The sequence below is a fragment of the Pavona decussata genome, unplaced genomic scaffold (assembly GCF_977016875.1).
Source record: "Pavona decussata unplaced genomic scaffold, jaPavDecu1.1 SCAFFOLD_11, whole genome shotgun sequence".
Lineage (NCBI taxonomy): Eukaryota > Metazoa > Cnidaria > Anthozoa > Scleractinia > Agariciidae > Pavona > Pavona decussata.
The window spans coordinates 4,800,001-4,815,715 of NW_028145434.1; the positions used below are offsets into that span (position 1 = coordinate 4,800,001).

At 38.0% G+C, this 15,715-nt stretch overlaps 1 protein-coding gene and 1 long non-coding RNA gene across 17 annotated transcripts in view; one reads left to right on the forward strand and one right to left on the reverse strand.

Annotated features, from left to right (window-relative positions):
• The window catches only part of LOC146488332 (scavenger receptor cysteine-rich domain-containing protein DMBT1-like), a 248,755-nt gene that overhangs the window by 137,557 nt on the left and 95,483 nt on the right, over positions 1-15,715 (forward strand). For 2 of the 16 annotated variants that reach the window (XM_085123701.1, XM_085123713.1), the window contains exon 1: positions 13,311-13,502. The exons of the other annotated variants lie outside the window; for them this stretch is intronic. In XM_085123701.1, the coding sequence (XP_084979827.1) occupies positions 13,377-13,502 (126 nt within the window). In that variant the 5' untranslated portion in view covers positions 13,311-13,376. Of the gene's footprint in view, positions 1-13,310; positions 13,503-15,715 lie in introns of those variants that run through there. 16 annotated transcript variants of the gene reach the window in all.
• The window catches only part of LOC146488333 (uncharacterized), a 152,380-nt gene that overhangs the window by 103,081 nt on the left and 33,584 nt on the right, over positions 1-15,715 (reverse strand). The gene's annotated exons all lie outside the window — the stretch shown is intronic.

Here is a 15,715-nt window from a genome sequence, read left to right on the forward strand (position 1 = left end):
CAAGATATCTCTGCCCACTTTTCTAAATCTTGTTGGCCAGATAGATGCACACGAATTGATCGGTCATGAATGCAATAAAATCTCAGGTTGAAAGCTCGGATTTTACTGTCAGAACCTTTATTCGACTCTAAAATTTATTACTTGTTCTTAATCGGTCAGTGTAAAACGCAGACTACAGACCGGGCGTAAAAAACGGACAGAGGGTAAAATTTAGACCAGCAATATACAGTGCTTACAATATACTTGCTTGTACTATGCTTGAGTTGTAAAACAATCGACAAATTAGAACTGAGATTTTATCATGTCAACTTTCTGGGCCCAGTTGCTCGAAGCATAGTTACTAACCCGGGTTAAATGCCATGACAACCTATAGGTTTTAATACCTCTTAACCAATGGTTAGCGCTAACCATGCTTCGAGCAACTGGGCCCTGGCGTTTACAGCTGGATATGCCAGGAAAGAAGCCCAAGTTCAAGCAGATATGCGTCTTGTTCCAATTTAACTTCATTGTAGAATTTCCGCAGTAATTCATTTAGCCCAACCGGTGTTACATAATTGAAGTCAACTTTCAGCTTTCGTTTGTCGCACCATTTCTTGAATTTTTTGATTCTCCGTGTAGTGGCTCTCTTTGTATTTTCCGCCTGACGTTTTGCTTCTAATTTGTCCAAATCTTCTAGGTTTTGACTGCTAATTTCTTCCATTACTTCCGTTTTCGCTCGAAGACGAATCAAAGGGGCACTATCGTTAACTCGTGGATATGGCGATGGAAGTGGCCGTTGATGCCATGGGTTTAACTGAAAGGTGGCTTTGATTTATAATAGTTTGGAATGGTCTTTCAAATGTAATAGTGACGGTGATGCCGTGAATGGCGGAGACGCCCCTAGGGCTCTTCACGCGTTTGTCCCCCATGGAGGGTGGGTGGGGGAGGGGAGAAGGAATGCAACTATTTTTCTCTGACTATACACAAATCGTTAAAACGGATTAGCAATGTAAGAAAATTATATTTTTTTCTTTTTCGAAAAATTGATTCATGTCATAAACAGGATTAGAGAATTACAAATATTTTTGTCATAAAGAGGGTCAGGGTTTGACAGCGTGGGCAGCACATTTCCACTTAGACTTGAGGTATTTGGGTAAAGGAGGAATCAAACAAGGAAGGCAAATTTGGGGTATGTCCTTGGGGGAGGCGTCACCATTTCTTTTTTGGTTTTGAGGATTCAAATGTTATGCAGCTGTTTGTGGCTGCCTCCTATCTTCAAATTTGTCCTTGGGGTGGATGTTCCCAGTCCCTCACCTAATAAAAGACTTTTAATACTAGTGGAAGGATTTCTTTGCCCTATATGACCAGATATAAAAATAAGCAATTTTACTTTAAGGGTTGGACTACACCTCAGAATGGAAGGTATTTGATTTTCCAGGGGGGAGGGTGATCAGTTTGCCTTTAAAGCTCTGTAGGTTCATTTTAGGCTGCGCTATAATATTTTTATCTGTTCGGTCTTTCTGGGGGAACTTGAGTCTTTTCGAAATTACTAGGACATTTTTGTCCATTTCCCGCAAACCTTAGGTCTTATTTTCTTTCCGAAAATCTTAGCTGACCTTTTGTCGGTACCCGAAGCGACATTTTTATCAATCCGAAAACACCAGGCCTTAAATTTCCCATATCACGAAAGTTCGAGGTGAAAATTCCCTTTAGAAAATTGTAAGGGCCTTCGGAACAGAAAATTTACTATAACGATCCGTTGGGTGCCCCTGCTAGAAATCCGAGCGCGCGAGACATCACTCTGTGCCTAGTACTTATTATCCTTTGATATTCCTTCGTTCAACCTCAAAGGGCTGGTAATCGTCCTCGACGAATGATTCTGTTCTTCCACGATATCGATGGAGTTGTAAGTGCATTTTTACCGTTTTAGGAAACAGAACTTTCCATCAACTATATTTTCACTTAATTCTTTGTTTTCGACTTACCCGACGACTGATCAATGGAAGGGGCAATGTTTTCTCCGTTATCAAAGAGCGCTTACCATTTGAATGGAATTTTCGGTAGTTTTTTCTGAACAAATGGAAATGCACTTTTTCGCACTAAGGAAACGGAACGGATTGAGCCGTATCATTTGATGGGAAGTTTCGGATGCCAGTGGGCCGGGGTCTGGGTACGTATCAACAAGAAACATGGCGGCTGAACTTCCCGTCATGTTAGACATTTAGCGGACGACTTGGAAAATTATTTTTTTGGAGAAGAAGACGACGATTTCATCGTTTTGGCTGCTGCAGCATCCATATTTGCAAGGAGAAATTTAAATCGAATCCTTGGATATTTCGAGCAAACGATAGCAACGTATTCTCTGGATGAATTTAAAGCTCATTTTCGTATGCAGAGGGCAACATCTGAAATTGTGGTGAGGGAGGTCACGGCTACTGGAAATATACCTGCTGGAAACCCACTCGGAAGACATGTATTGACCCAAGGAAGCAAACTTTAATTTACCTTTGGTGTATGGCGAACCAGGAGAGTGTACGACTTGTTGCTGATAGATTTAACGTTACATTTAGCAGTGTCACAAGAGTAATGCATCGGGTTACTTAAAAACGTCCGCCAACGTTACCGATGAGAAAAGACACACATTGCATCGATAAACGTTTTGGAAATCTGCCGTAATCTTTCAGATCTTTAGAATTCTTTCTCGGAAGTATGACCGTGAAGAGCCTGGCACTAGTAAGTGTGAACAAATGGTACAAAAATTTCCGGGAATTCCGGTAAAAGCGAGAAAAAGGCAATACCTCGAAAGGTATTACCTTTTTTCCGAAAACATTCCACCGGGATGAACCGTTCCATTTGAATTCTCCCCGGAATTACCGAAAATTTCATTCAAATGGTAAGCGCTCAAAGCAAACACCTTGAGGAAAGAATTCTTAAGCATCTCGGGCGAAGTAAGAAGGGAACACATTTCATTGTAATTAATGTCGGTCACTGCTGGAGTAGCTAGAGCCTAGTGTCTGATCGAAATGAAATGCCAAAAGATTTCGTAACGAACTGACTTTTGAAAATTGCCGTTCCATTTTGATTTTGTACCAGAATTTCCGGATATTTTTGGTCGAATGGATCGGTTTGAGTTTGAAGATTTTGCGTTTCAGGTCTCGATCGCACAAGGTACAATGCCCTATTTGCATGTAAAGGATATTCAAATTATTTACCTTACATGTAAATAGCTTTCCGACAACTGTAGCATTTATTTTTTATCATGATCTTGGTCATTTTAGAGCCGCAACAGAACACTTCCTGAATGATATCAGTTTATTAAGAACTTGCCCCGTTTTTGTAAAACATACTGAAAATAAATAAATTCATGACGGTGAAAGACTCGTGAATTAAAAAGTTAAATTGTGACTTCACCAGAAGAAAATTAGCACACTGACATTCACATGCTCGTATCCCCCAGTCGTACTTCGCATAGTACAAGTATTCCTAAACGGTGTAGAAAGGCAACTGTGATCCTCAAATCTCTTTTTTATTTCTTTAAGTGTGGCTTTTTTACGGGAAAATGAAGCAGAAAGTGGTAATTACATCGCAGATAACAATAGTCAACGATTATATTCCGTAGCCCGACGCGACCTGCGTACGGCAAAGAAAATGTTCAATTATTTCGTCTTGAGCGTAGCGGAATTATTCGTATGTGCTTGTAGTACAAGAAAATTCAACGCATAATTTAACAATACATGAAAGGTCACAAACTGCTGTCTTCTCACCTACCGTCGATTCGACTTCCACATCAAGATTTACGCCTCTGTGAGTGGAGGCGGTCCACAAATCGCTCTTAATTGTATCAATGTGCAAATTTGTTGAGAATCTTTTCCTTCACCTTCGAAGAACACCAATTCGTCACTTCGTCAGACATTTCCTTCTAATGATAAGGAATGCAGCGAGAATGCGTTCAAAGCAATAAAAAAGAAAAAAAAGGCCATGCAATGGCGACCCACAGAAATCTAACCTGCGATCGACGACGTATTTCCGGGTGTCGCTTCTTTCCGACGTGGGATTGGCTATTATTCCACTTCCACACCGGAGTGAGTGATTCATTTGCATACCGAACGTCCCTATCACTCGTGATGCTAAAGCATATCCACGAGTAAAAAAGTAGACAGTGAAAAGGACAATGGAAAATGAACAATACATCCTTGGCAACATGCAGACTCATACATCTCATGACCTGTTACTTTCTTGGTGTGGGCAGTTCAATCAGAAGCGAGGTAAATTATCGAAACAAATGAGAAACAAACTGAAGAGAACTGAAATATTGTACAGCATATATCTTACATATGATATTTTACATGTGTTATATCGACATAAGAAGTCTCTTCCTGTAGACTGTACCTTAAGGTCATCACTGTTTGGTTAAGATACACGTTTAAACGAATTTGATTGACAGTGTAAGGATAAGTTAATTATAAAATAGTTCAGCCACACCTTTGAACACCCTAGTGCTTTAACGCTATCCAGGTTGCCTTTGACCTGCTGAAAGCAGTTGGAACACTCGAAGCGAATATTTAACTCGATCGAAGTAACATGATAGGTTGGTCTACAGCGTTTCTTCTGTTTCTTCTTGTGGTGCACCGGTTATCATTGGCCGGGGCATCGCACTTCCGGCATGGAAGCATTTCGTTTGCGCCAACGGACTCATACAGCAACACGGTAGGGCAGTTAACAAATTCGCAAGCGATCAATTCATGGGAAGTAATCATACGTTAAGTGAAGTGAATATAACAGCATTTAACTATAACTGAATGGGTGTGCAGTCTCGATATTAATGAATTTATAATAAGTTAATAGGTTTTTTACACTGACACGAAATTTCCGTTCCAAAGACATCGCGACTAAATTGACTAAACCTATACAAAAGGGGTTAAAATGTAATATTTATATAAAGAAATAATCAATCACTTTCAAAATTTAGGTTAACACCCCAATCCCTAAATCTAAAGAATGAACCCTTCTTAAAGCTGAAAGTACTAATTCTTTTGTCCGATGCTGTCCGCGCTGTTTAAGATTTTCGTACACACTTAATGACTTGTGTCCTGCTTGTTGTACATGTTATACTTTTGTCTAAATACTGATGCCAAGGGATCAATGTAAGCTTAAAATTAGCCACTCATTTCTTTTTAGACTAAACCATAACAAAACCCTGTTTAGGTTAAGCAAGAAAAGGCTTCAATTACTCTCAATTTGCCATCATTCACTGGCAAACTACGACTGCGCACCTAGAAGCTAATCAGAACATCTTACAAGCACGTTACTGTCTTGCACCGCTTCTTTACGTAAAATGCACAGATAGACACCTACTTTCTCCACTAGTGAACTGAAGAGACAAGATTCGTTCAGAGTGAAGGGAAACATTCCTCGGTTGTCAAGAAGCAGCTTATGCCGTAAATATTGTTGCATATATATCTAGTAACATTGTTGGAAAGTTTAAGTTTAGTGTATTAATCAATTTCGTCTGTTATTTAACGCTAGTTCTATAATTAGACAGAAAAAATAATTTGCAATACAAAGTTTAGATTTCGGGCTGTGGTCTACCTATCTAAATAGACAAGTAACCTTGTTTGTAGTTAATGCTTCTTTGGACCTTCTCTTCATGTTTGTGCCGCAATCTAAAAGCTCTCCAACTTGCAAATTAGGTTCCTGAATCAATAGACGCAACCATCTGTGTCCATTTCTAAGAAATAATAAGCCCCCGGCAAAGATCAATATTTTCAATCAAAGTCACTAAACAAAGAAACCAGTCAAAACAACAAACGAGAAGAGACAGAGGCTCTACTGATTGTCAACAGTCTCCGTCTTAAACGAAATAAAATATAGGGTCTAGTGTTCCTTTCGCGTGAGTGATTAAAGATGAATCAAGTCGCAAAATAGGAAATTATCAAACCAAACAGAGTGCATTGTATTGAATATGTAGCATTTCTGATAACAGCTTCTGTTAGAATTGGTCTTGTAAAAAGAATGAGAGCGCCGCTAATCCTTGAACCTCTAAAAACACATTGGCTGAGGTAAAATAAGTTAAATGTCGCCGTAGACGTGCTGGACTAAGGAATAATTCGCCAAGATGGTTGAGCAGTTGCTAGATCCTCTCTGGTTTCCATGTTAATGAAATGCAATTGTTCCCTTTCTTTTAAGAAAACGTTAGACGTTGGCTTACAATTGTTGTCATGGAATCTAATTTCCTTTCAGCAACTACAATACTTTTCGAGAAAAAGACACATTTTTTAAGGATTCTAGGTTATGTCTCCATGGATAGAGCGAAGAAGGTCGATTTTCCATTTTAACCTTTGTCGTGCCAACTGGTTTAAGAGCGGCTCAAATTACAGAGCAAGAAAAAAACAGAAAATAGATTTAGAAACATTTAACAAGGTGTAACACTTATTGCATCCAACAATCTGCTTTCCCTTCCTTCTCAATAAGCTCTCCAATTGTCTCTAACGTCATAAATGTAAGGATAGCTTGGGTGCAAGAGAGTCAAACAGTTGGAAGTTACAAATGTTATAATTACCTGACCAAGCGTATTGCTACCAGAATGTAGTATAAATTTCAGGCTACTACTTTAACTATTTTAGTCAAAAGCATCGAACCTGCATCAAAATATGACCCTAGCAGCAGGCTTGATAGAAAATTATGGTATATCTTCCTTCTTTTGCAGTAAAACAAGCTATTTTCATACCGTCTTCTCCATCACTATACATGTTTTTGTATGCATTAAACAAAGACCACAAGCGATATATATCCGGCGAGATTTTACCTTCGTTGTGTCAGGCAGCCATTTTCTTTTTAGCAAATGAAACTAGGGGTAAAGGACAATTGTCTTTTACATCATCGGGAGTATAAAAAAATTAATAGCCTACCATGTATGGGAGTTCGTTTTGCAATGTTACACAGATATGAGCTTGAGACACCGAATGGATGCATACTACAGTTTGTTTTATAGATTAATATGTGACTAAACTTAGTGACACACTACACGCCAATAAATGTTTAAGAGCACATTTGACGGACGTGATACGGTAGATGAAGGAGCGAGACTGATCCCTTTGTTTTCAAGTTATCCCATGGCTGTAAGACTTCTATAATGAAGGATTTTACTGCTTGGATTCTACAAAGAGAAAGCTAATCTTTACTTTTATGGTAATCATGCAGACACCTGACGTTTTTGCACTTTTTTTTTTTTTTTTTTTTTTTTGACAATGCCTGTTGGTTTGAGGTAAAAACAATGTTAAATTGTCAGCAGTGATCGCTTTTTCCGCCGTGTTTCAGTAAATTCAATGACGCGTTATCTAGAATTAAATCTTTTGTATCTTCTTGAATTATGCTCACAATGCAAATTTTGTTCAGCCACTTGCGTCCATTTCTAAGAAATATTTTTTTCCTTTGTTTGGTGAGAAATTTAACCGGGGGAAATAATTCATGGATAGCCAATCACAATGCATATTCGAAACAATCAATTCAATTAAGTTACTCTCAGTTGAGTTCTTTTTTGTATGGCACAGCTGCATAGCAATTAGCTTGCCTTGAACCCAAACAAATAAGTCGTGACTATTATCATGTTGTCCAAGGAATAGCTTAAAATAGTTATAATGTTTTTAAACATTTAAAATGTTATATTTAGTGTTTTAGTATTGATTGCAGTATTAACGGTTTTATTTATCGCATAACTCAAATCAATTCATCTTTAGTTTTGACGTAGGAGAGAATATCTCAACTACTGCAATTTAAAGAACTTGACAAAACTATGCTCTTTTGAAGCACAAGTGTCCGGCTGTAGGGATCACAATATGGCGAGCTGAGCACTAAATGTTTTGACAATTAAACATTCGTTACTCCCCAGTTAACATGACGAAGGTACTGTAAAAATCTCGGTCTTTTCAGGTTCAGCCAGAGAAGGCTTTGTTCCCTGCCATTGACTAATTAACGACTGCGCATTGAATGACGATGTGGCACTTCAACCTTGTTCCCGGGCTCCATCGAGAAGCGTTTTGAAAAGTCATGTCATAAAATCGCCCAACCGGATTAGTCGATTTTCCTGGCGATTGGCAGCGATGAGCGTAGAAAATCGCGGGGAAGGGTACACTTGGCAAATGCCAGCAAATTTAATCGCCGATATCTGACATGCCAGATATCGGCGATCTTATACGCCTATCGCGACGATCGGTGAAAATCCGATCGCTGCACCGGCCACACCTTGCGATCTTCGCTGATCGCGGCAATTGGCTTATAAAATCGCCAGGTGTGTCGCTGGCTTTACCAACTATAGGCATGCACACTCTCTCGTTACTACAAATTAAAGTTGGCTACCTAAAATTGAAGAGAACGCAAATGGCAAGGTGATTACAATGGAAGAGCATATAAGGTGTTAACACAAGCTAAGTCTTAATGGCAAGACACCTTCATTTATGCTACATGCAACAACCCAGGAGAAAAGCGGACAATAAAAAGGACAATGATAAAGTAGACAATACATCCTTAGCCAAAAAAAAAATTTAAGATAGTTTTAACATGTGGACTCGCACCCCTCATGATGTGTTACTGTCTTGGCGTGTGCCATTCACTCAGAAGCGAGGAAAATTATCTAAACAAATGAGAAACAAAACTTAAGAGAACTGAGATATTGTACTGCATATAAAAGGTTAGATATGTTGCATGTGAGACTTCGACATAAGAAGTCTCTTCCTGTAGACCGTAGTCTGTCATGTAATGAAATACCTTGAGGCCATCAGTGTTTTGTTAGGATACACACTTGAACAAATTTGATTGACAGTGTAAGGATAAGTTAATTATAAAATAGTTCAGCCACACCTTTGAACATCCTAGTGCTTTGACGCTATCAAGGTTGCCTTTGACCTGCTAAAAGCAGTTAGAACACTCGAAGCGAATATTTAACTCGATCGAAGTAACATGATAGGTTGGTCTACAGTATTTTTTCTGTCTCTTCTTGTGGTGCACCGGTTATCATTGGCCGGGGCATCGCACTTCCGGCATGGAAGCATTTCGTTTGCGCCAACGGACTCATACAGCAACACGGTAGGGCAGTTAACAAATTCGCAAGCGATCAACTCATGGGAAGTAATCATACATTAAGTGAAGTAAATATAACAGCATTTAACTATAACTGAATGGGTGTGCAGTCTCGATACTAATGAATTTATACAAAGTTAATGGGTTTTTTACACTGACACGAAATTTCCGTTCCAAAGACATCGCGACTAAATTGACTAAACCTATACAAAAGGGATTAAAATGTAATATTTATATAAAGAAATAATCAATCACTTTCAAAATTCAAGTCAACACCTCAATCCCTAAATCTAAAGAATAAACCCATCTCTAACCTTCTTAAAGCTGAAAGTACTAATTCTTTAGTCCGATGCTGTCCGCGCTGTTTAAGATTTTCGTACACACTTAATGACTTGTGTCCTGCTTGTTGTACATGGTATATTTTTGTCTAAATACTGATGCCAAGGGATCAATGTAAGCTTAAAATTAGCCACTCATTTCTTTTTAGACTAAACCATGACAAAACCCTGTTTAGGTTAAGCAAGAAAAAACGTCAATTACTCTCAATTTGCCATCATTCACTGGCAAACTACGACTGCGCACCTAGAAGCTAATCAGAACATCTTACAAGCACGTTACTGTCTTGCACCGCTTCTTTACGTAAAATGCACAGATAGACACCTACTTTCTCCACTAGTGAACTGAAGAGACAAGATTCGTTCAGAGTAAAGGGAAACATTCCTCGGTTGTCAAGAAGCAGCATATGCCTTAAATATTGTTGCATATATATATATATATATATATATATATATATATATATATATATATATATATATATATATATATATATCTAGAAACATTGTTGGAAAGTTTAAGTTTAGTGTTTTAATCAATTTCGTCTGTTATTTAACGCTAGTTCTATAATTAGACAGAAAAAATAATTTGCAATACAAAGTTTAGATTTCGGGCTGTGGTCTACCTATCTAAATAGACAAGTAACCTTGTTTGTAGTTAATGCTTCTTTGCACCTTCTCTTCATGTTTGTGTCGCAATCTAAAAGCTCTCCAACTTGCAAATTAGGTTCCTGAATCAATAGACGCAACCATCTGTATCCATTTCTAAGAAATTATAAGCCTCCGGCAAAGATCAATCTTTTCAATCAAAGTCACTAAACAAAGAAACCAGTCAAAACAACGAACGAGAAGAGACAATGGCTCTACTGATTGTCAACAGTCTCCGTCTTAAACGAAATAAAATATAGGGTCTAGTGTTCCTTTCGCTTGAGTGATTAAAGATGAATCAAGTCGCAAAATAGGAAATTATCAAACCAAACAGAGTGCATTGTATTGAATATGTAGCATTTCTGATAACAGCTTCTGTTAGAATTGGTTTTGTAAAAAGAATGAGAGCGCCGCTAATCCTTGAACCTCTAAAAACACATTGGCTGAGGTAAAATAAGTTAAATGTCGCCGTAGACGTGCTGGACTAAGGAATAATTCGCCAAGATGGTTGAGCAGTTGCTAGTCCTCTCTGGTTTCCATGTTAATGAAATGCGATTGTTCCCTTTCTTTTTAGAAAACGTTAGACGTTGGCTTACAATTATTGTCATGGAATCTAATTTCCTTTTAGCAACTACAATACTTTTCGAGAAAAAAAGACACATTTTTTAAGGATTCTAGGTTATGTCTCCATGGATAGAGCGAAGAAAGTCGATTTTCCATTTTCACCTTTGTGGTGCCAACTGGTTTAAGAGCGGCTCAAATTACAGAGCAAGAAAGAAACAGAAAATAGATTTAGAAACATTTAACAAGGTGTAACACTTATTGCATTTAACAATCTGCTTTCCCTTGCTTCTGAATAAGCTCTCCAATTGTCTCTAACGTCATAAATGTAAGGATAGCTTGGGTGCAAGAGAGTCAAACAGTTGGAAGTTACAAATGTTATAATTACCTGACCAAGCGTATTGCTACCAGAATGTAGTATAAATTTCAGGCTACTACTTTAACTATTTTAGTCAAAAGCATCGAACCTGCATCAAAATATGACCCTAGCAGCAGGCTTGATAGAAAATTATGGTATATCTTCCTTCTTTTGCAGTAAAACAAGTTATTTTCATACCGTCTTCTCCATCACTATACATGTTCTTGTATGCATTAAACAAAGACCACAAGCGATATATGTCCGGCGAGATTTTACCTTCGTTGTGTCAGGCAGCCATTTTCTTTTTAGCAAATGAAACTAGGGGTAAAGGACAATTGTCTTTTACATCATTGGGAGTACAAAAAATTAATAGCCTACCATGAATGGGAGTTCGTTTTGCAATGTTACACAGATATGAGCTTGAGACACCGAATGGATGCATACTACAGTTTGTTTTATAGATTAATATGTGACTAAACTTAGTGACACACTACACGCCAATAAATGTTTAAGAGCACATTTGACGGACGTGATACGGTAGATGAAGGAGCGAGACTGATCCCTTTGTTTTCAAGTTATCCCATGGCTGTAAGACTTCTACAATGAATGATTTTATTGCTTGGATTCTACAAAGAGAAAGCTAATCTTTACGTTTATGGTAATCATGCAGACACCTGACGTTTTTGCACTATTTTTTTTTTTTTTTTTTTTTTTTTTTGACAATGCCTGTTGGTTTGAGGTAAAAACAATGTTAAATTGTCAGCAGTGATCGCTTTTTCCGCCGTGTTTCAGTAAATTCAATGACGCGTTATCTAGAATTAAATCTTTAGTATCTTCTTGAATTATGCTCACAATGCAAATTTTTTTCAGCCGACTTGCGTCCATTTCTAAGAAATATTTTTCTCCTTTGTTTGGTGAGAAATTTAACCGGGGGAAATAATTCATGGATAGCCAATCACAATGCATATTCGAAACAATCAATTCAATTAAGATACTCTCAGTTGAGTTCTTTTTTGTATGGCACAGCTGCATAGCAATTAGCTTGCCTTGAACCCAAACAAATAAGTCGTGACTATTATCATGTTGCCCAAGGAATAGCTTAAAATAGTTATAATGTTTTTAAATATTTGAAATGTTATATTTAGTGTTTTAGTATTGATTGCAGTATTAACGGTTTTATTTATCGCATTACTCAAATCTTTAGTTTTGACGTAGGAGAGAATATCTCAACCACTGCAATTTAAAGAACTTGACAAAACTATGCTCTTTTGAAGCACAAGTGTCCGGCTGTAGGGATCACAATATGGCGAGCTGAGCACTAAATGTTTTGACAATTAAACATTCGTTACTCCCCAGTTAACATGACGAAGGTACTGTAAAAATCTCGGTCTTTTCAGGTTCAGCCAGAAAAGGCTTTGTTCCCTGCCATTGACTAATTAACGACTGCGCATTGAATGACGATGTGGCACTTCAACCTTGTTCCCGGGCTCCATCGAGAAGCGTTTTGAAAAGTCATGTCATAAAATCGCCCAACCGGATTAGTCGATTTTCCTGGCGATTGGCAGCGATGAGCGTAGAAAATCGCGGGGAAGGGTACACTTGGCAAATGCCGGCAAATTTAATCGCCGATATCTGACATGCCAGATATCGGCGATCTTATACGCCTATCGCGACGATCGGTGAAAATCCGATCGCTGCACCGGCCACACCTTGCGATCTTCGCTGATCGCGGCAATTGGCTTATAAAATCGCCAGGTTTGTCGCTGGCTTTACCAACTATAGGCATGCACACTCTCTCGTTACTACAAATTAAAGTTGGCTACCTAAAATTGAAGAGAACGCAAATGGCAAGGTGATTACAATGGAAGAGCATATAAGGTGTTAACACAAGCTAAGTCTTAATGGCAAGACACCTTCATTTATGCTACATGCAACAACCCAGGAGAAAAGCGGACAATAAAAAGGACAATGATAAAGTAGACAATACATCCTTGGCCAAAAAAAAAATTTAAGATAGTTTTAACATGTGGACTCGCACCCCTCATGATGTGTTACTGTCTTGGCGTGTGCCATTCACTCAGAAGCGAGGAAAATTATCTAAACAAATGAGAAACAAAACTTAAGAGAACTGAGATATTGTACTGCATATAAAAGGTTCAATATGTTGCATGTGAGACTTTGACATAAGAAGTCTCTTCCTGTAGACCGCAGTCTGTCATGTAATGAAATACCTTGAGGCCATCAGTGTTTTGTTAGGATACACACTTGAACAAATTTGATTGACAGTGTAAGGATAAGTTAATTATAAAATAGTTCAGCCACACCTTTGAACATCCTAGTGCTTTGACGCTATCAAGGTTGCCTTTGACCTGCTGAAAGCGGTTGGAACACTCGAAGCGAATATTTAACTCGATCGAAGTAACATGATAGGTTGGTCTACAGCATTTTTTCTGTCTCTTCTTGTGGTGCACCGGTTATCATTGGCCGGGGCATCGCACTTCCGGCATGGAAGCATTTCGTTTGCGCCAACGGACTCATACAGCAACACGGTAGGGCACTTAACAAATTGGCAAGCGATCAATTCATGGGAAGTAATCATACGTTAAATGAAGTGAATATAACAGCATTTAACTAAAATTGACTGGGTGTGCAGTCTCGATACTAATGAATTTATACAAAGTTAGCGGGTTTTTTACACTGACACGAAATTTCCGTTCCAAAGACATCGCGACTAAATTGACTAAACCTATACAAAATGGGTTAAAATGTAATATTTATATAAAGAAATAATCAATCACTTTCAAAATTTAAGTTAACACCTCAATCCCTAAATCTAAAGAATAAACCCATCTCTAACCTTCTTAAAGCTGAAAGTACTAATTCTTTTGTCCGATGCTGTCCGCGCTGTTTAAGATTTTCGTACACACTTAATGTCTTGTGTCCTGCTTGTTGTACATGGTATACTTTTGTCTAAATACTGATGCCAAGGGATCAATGTAAGCTTAAAATTAGCCACTCGTTTCTTTTTAGACTAAACCATGACAAAACCCTGTTTAGGTTAAGCAAGAAAAGGCTTCAATTAATCTAAATTTGCCATCATTCACTGGCAAACTACGACTGCGCACTGAGAAGCTAATCAGACCATCTTACAAGCACGTTACTGTCTTGCACCGCTTCTTTACGTAAAATGCACAGATAGACACCTACTTTCTCCATTAGTGAACTGAAGAGACAAGATTCGTTCAGAGTAAAGGGAAACATTCCTCGGTTGTCAAGAAGCAGCTTATGCCGTAAATATTGTTGCATATATATCTAGTAACATTGTTGGAAAGTTTAAGTTTAGTGTTTTAATCAATTTCGTCTGTTATTTAACGCTAGTTCTATAATTAGACAGAAAAAATAATTTGCAATACAAAGTTTAGATTTCGGGCTGTGGTCTACCTATCTAAATAGACAAGTAACCTTGTTTGTAGTTAATGCTTCTTTGGACCTTCTTTTCATGTTTGTGTCGCAATCCAAAAGCTCTCCAACTTGCACATTAGGTTCCTGAATCAATAGACGCAACCATCTGTATCCATTTCTAAGAAATTATAAGCCCCCGGCAAAGATCAATCTTTTCAATCAAAGTCACTAAACAAAGAAACCAGTCAAAACAACAAACGAGAAGAAACAGAGGCTCTACTGATTGTCAACAGTCTCCGTCTTAAACGAAATAAAATATAGGGTCTAGTGTTCCTTTCGCTTGAGTGATTAAAGATGAATCAAGTCGCAAAATAGGAAATTATCAAACCAAACAGAGTGCATTGTATTGAATATGTAGCATTTCTGATAACAGCTTCTGTTAGAATTGGTCTTGTAAAAAGAATGAGAGCGCCGCTAATCCTTGAACCTCTAAAAACACATTGGCTCAGATAAAATAAGTTGAATGTCGCCGTAGACGTGCTGGACTAAGGAATAATTCGCCAAGATGGTTGAGCAGGTTCTAGATCCTCTCTGGTTTCCATGTTAATGAAATGCGATTGTACCCTTTCTTTTTAGAAAACGTTAGACGTTGGCTTACAATTATTGTCATGGAATCTTATTTCTTTTTAGCAACTACAATACTTTTCGAGAAAAAGACACATTTTTTAAGGATTCTAGGTTATGTCTCCATGGATAGAGCGAAGAAGGTCGATTTTCCATTTTAACCTTTGTCGTGCCAACTGGTTTAAGAGCGGCTCAAATTACAGAGCAAGAAAGAAACAGAAAATAGATTTAGAAACATTTAACAAGGTGTAACACTTATTGCATCCAACAATCTGCTTTCCCTTGCTTCTCAATAAGCTCTCCAATTGTCTCTAACGTCATAAATGTAAGGATAGCTTGAGTGCAACAGAGTCAAACAGTTGGAAGTTACAAATGTTATAATTACCTGACCAAGCGTATTGCTACCAGAATGTAGTATAAATTTCAGGCTACTACTTTAACTATTTTAGTCAAAAGCATCGAACCTGCATCAAAATATGACCCTAGCAGCAGGCTTGATAGAAAATTATGGTATATCTTCCTTCTTTTGCAGTAAAACAAGCTATTTTAATACCGTCTTCTCCATCACTATACATGTTCTTGTATGCATTAAACAAAAACCACAAGCGATATATGTCCGGCGAGATTTTACCTTCGTTGTGTCAGGCAGCCATTTTCTTTTTAGCAAATGAAACTAGGGGTAAAGGACAATTGTCTTTTACATGATTGGGAGTATAAAAAATTAATAGCCTACCAT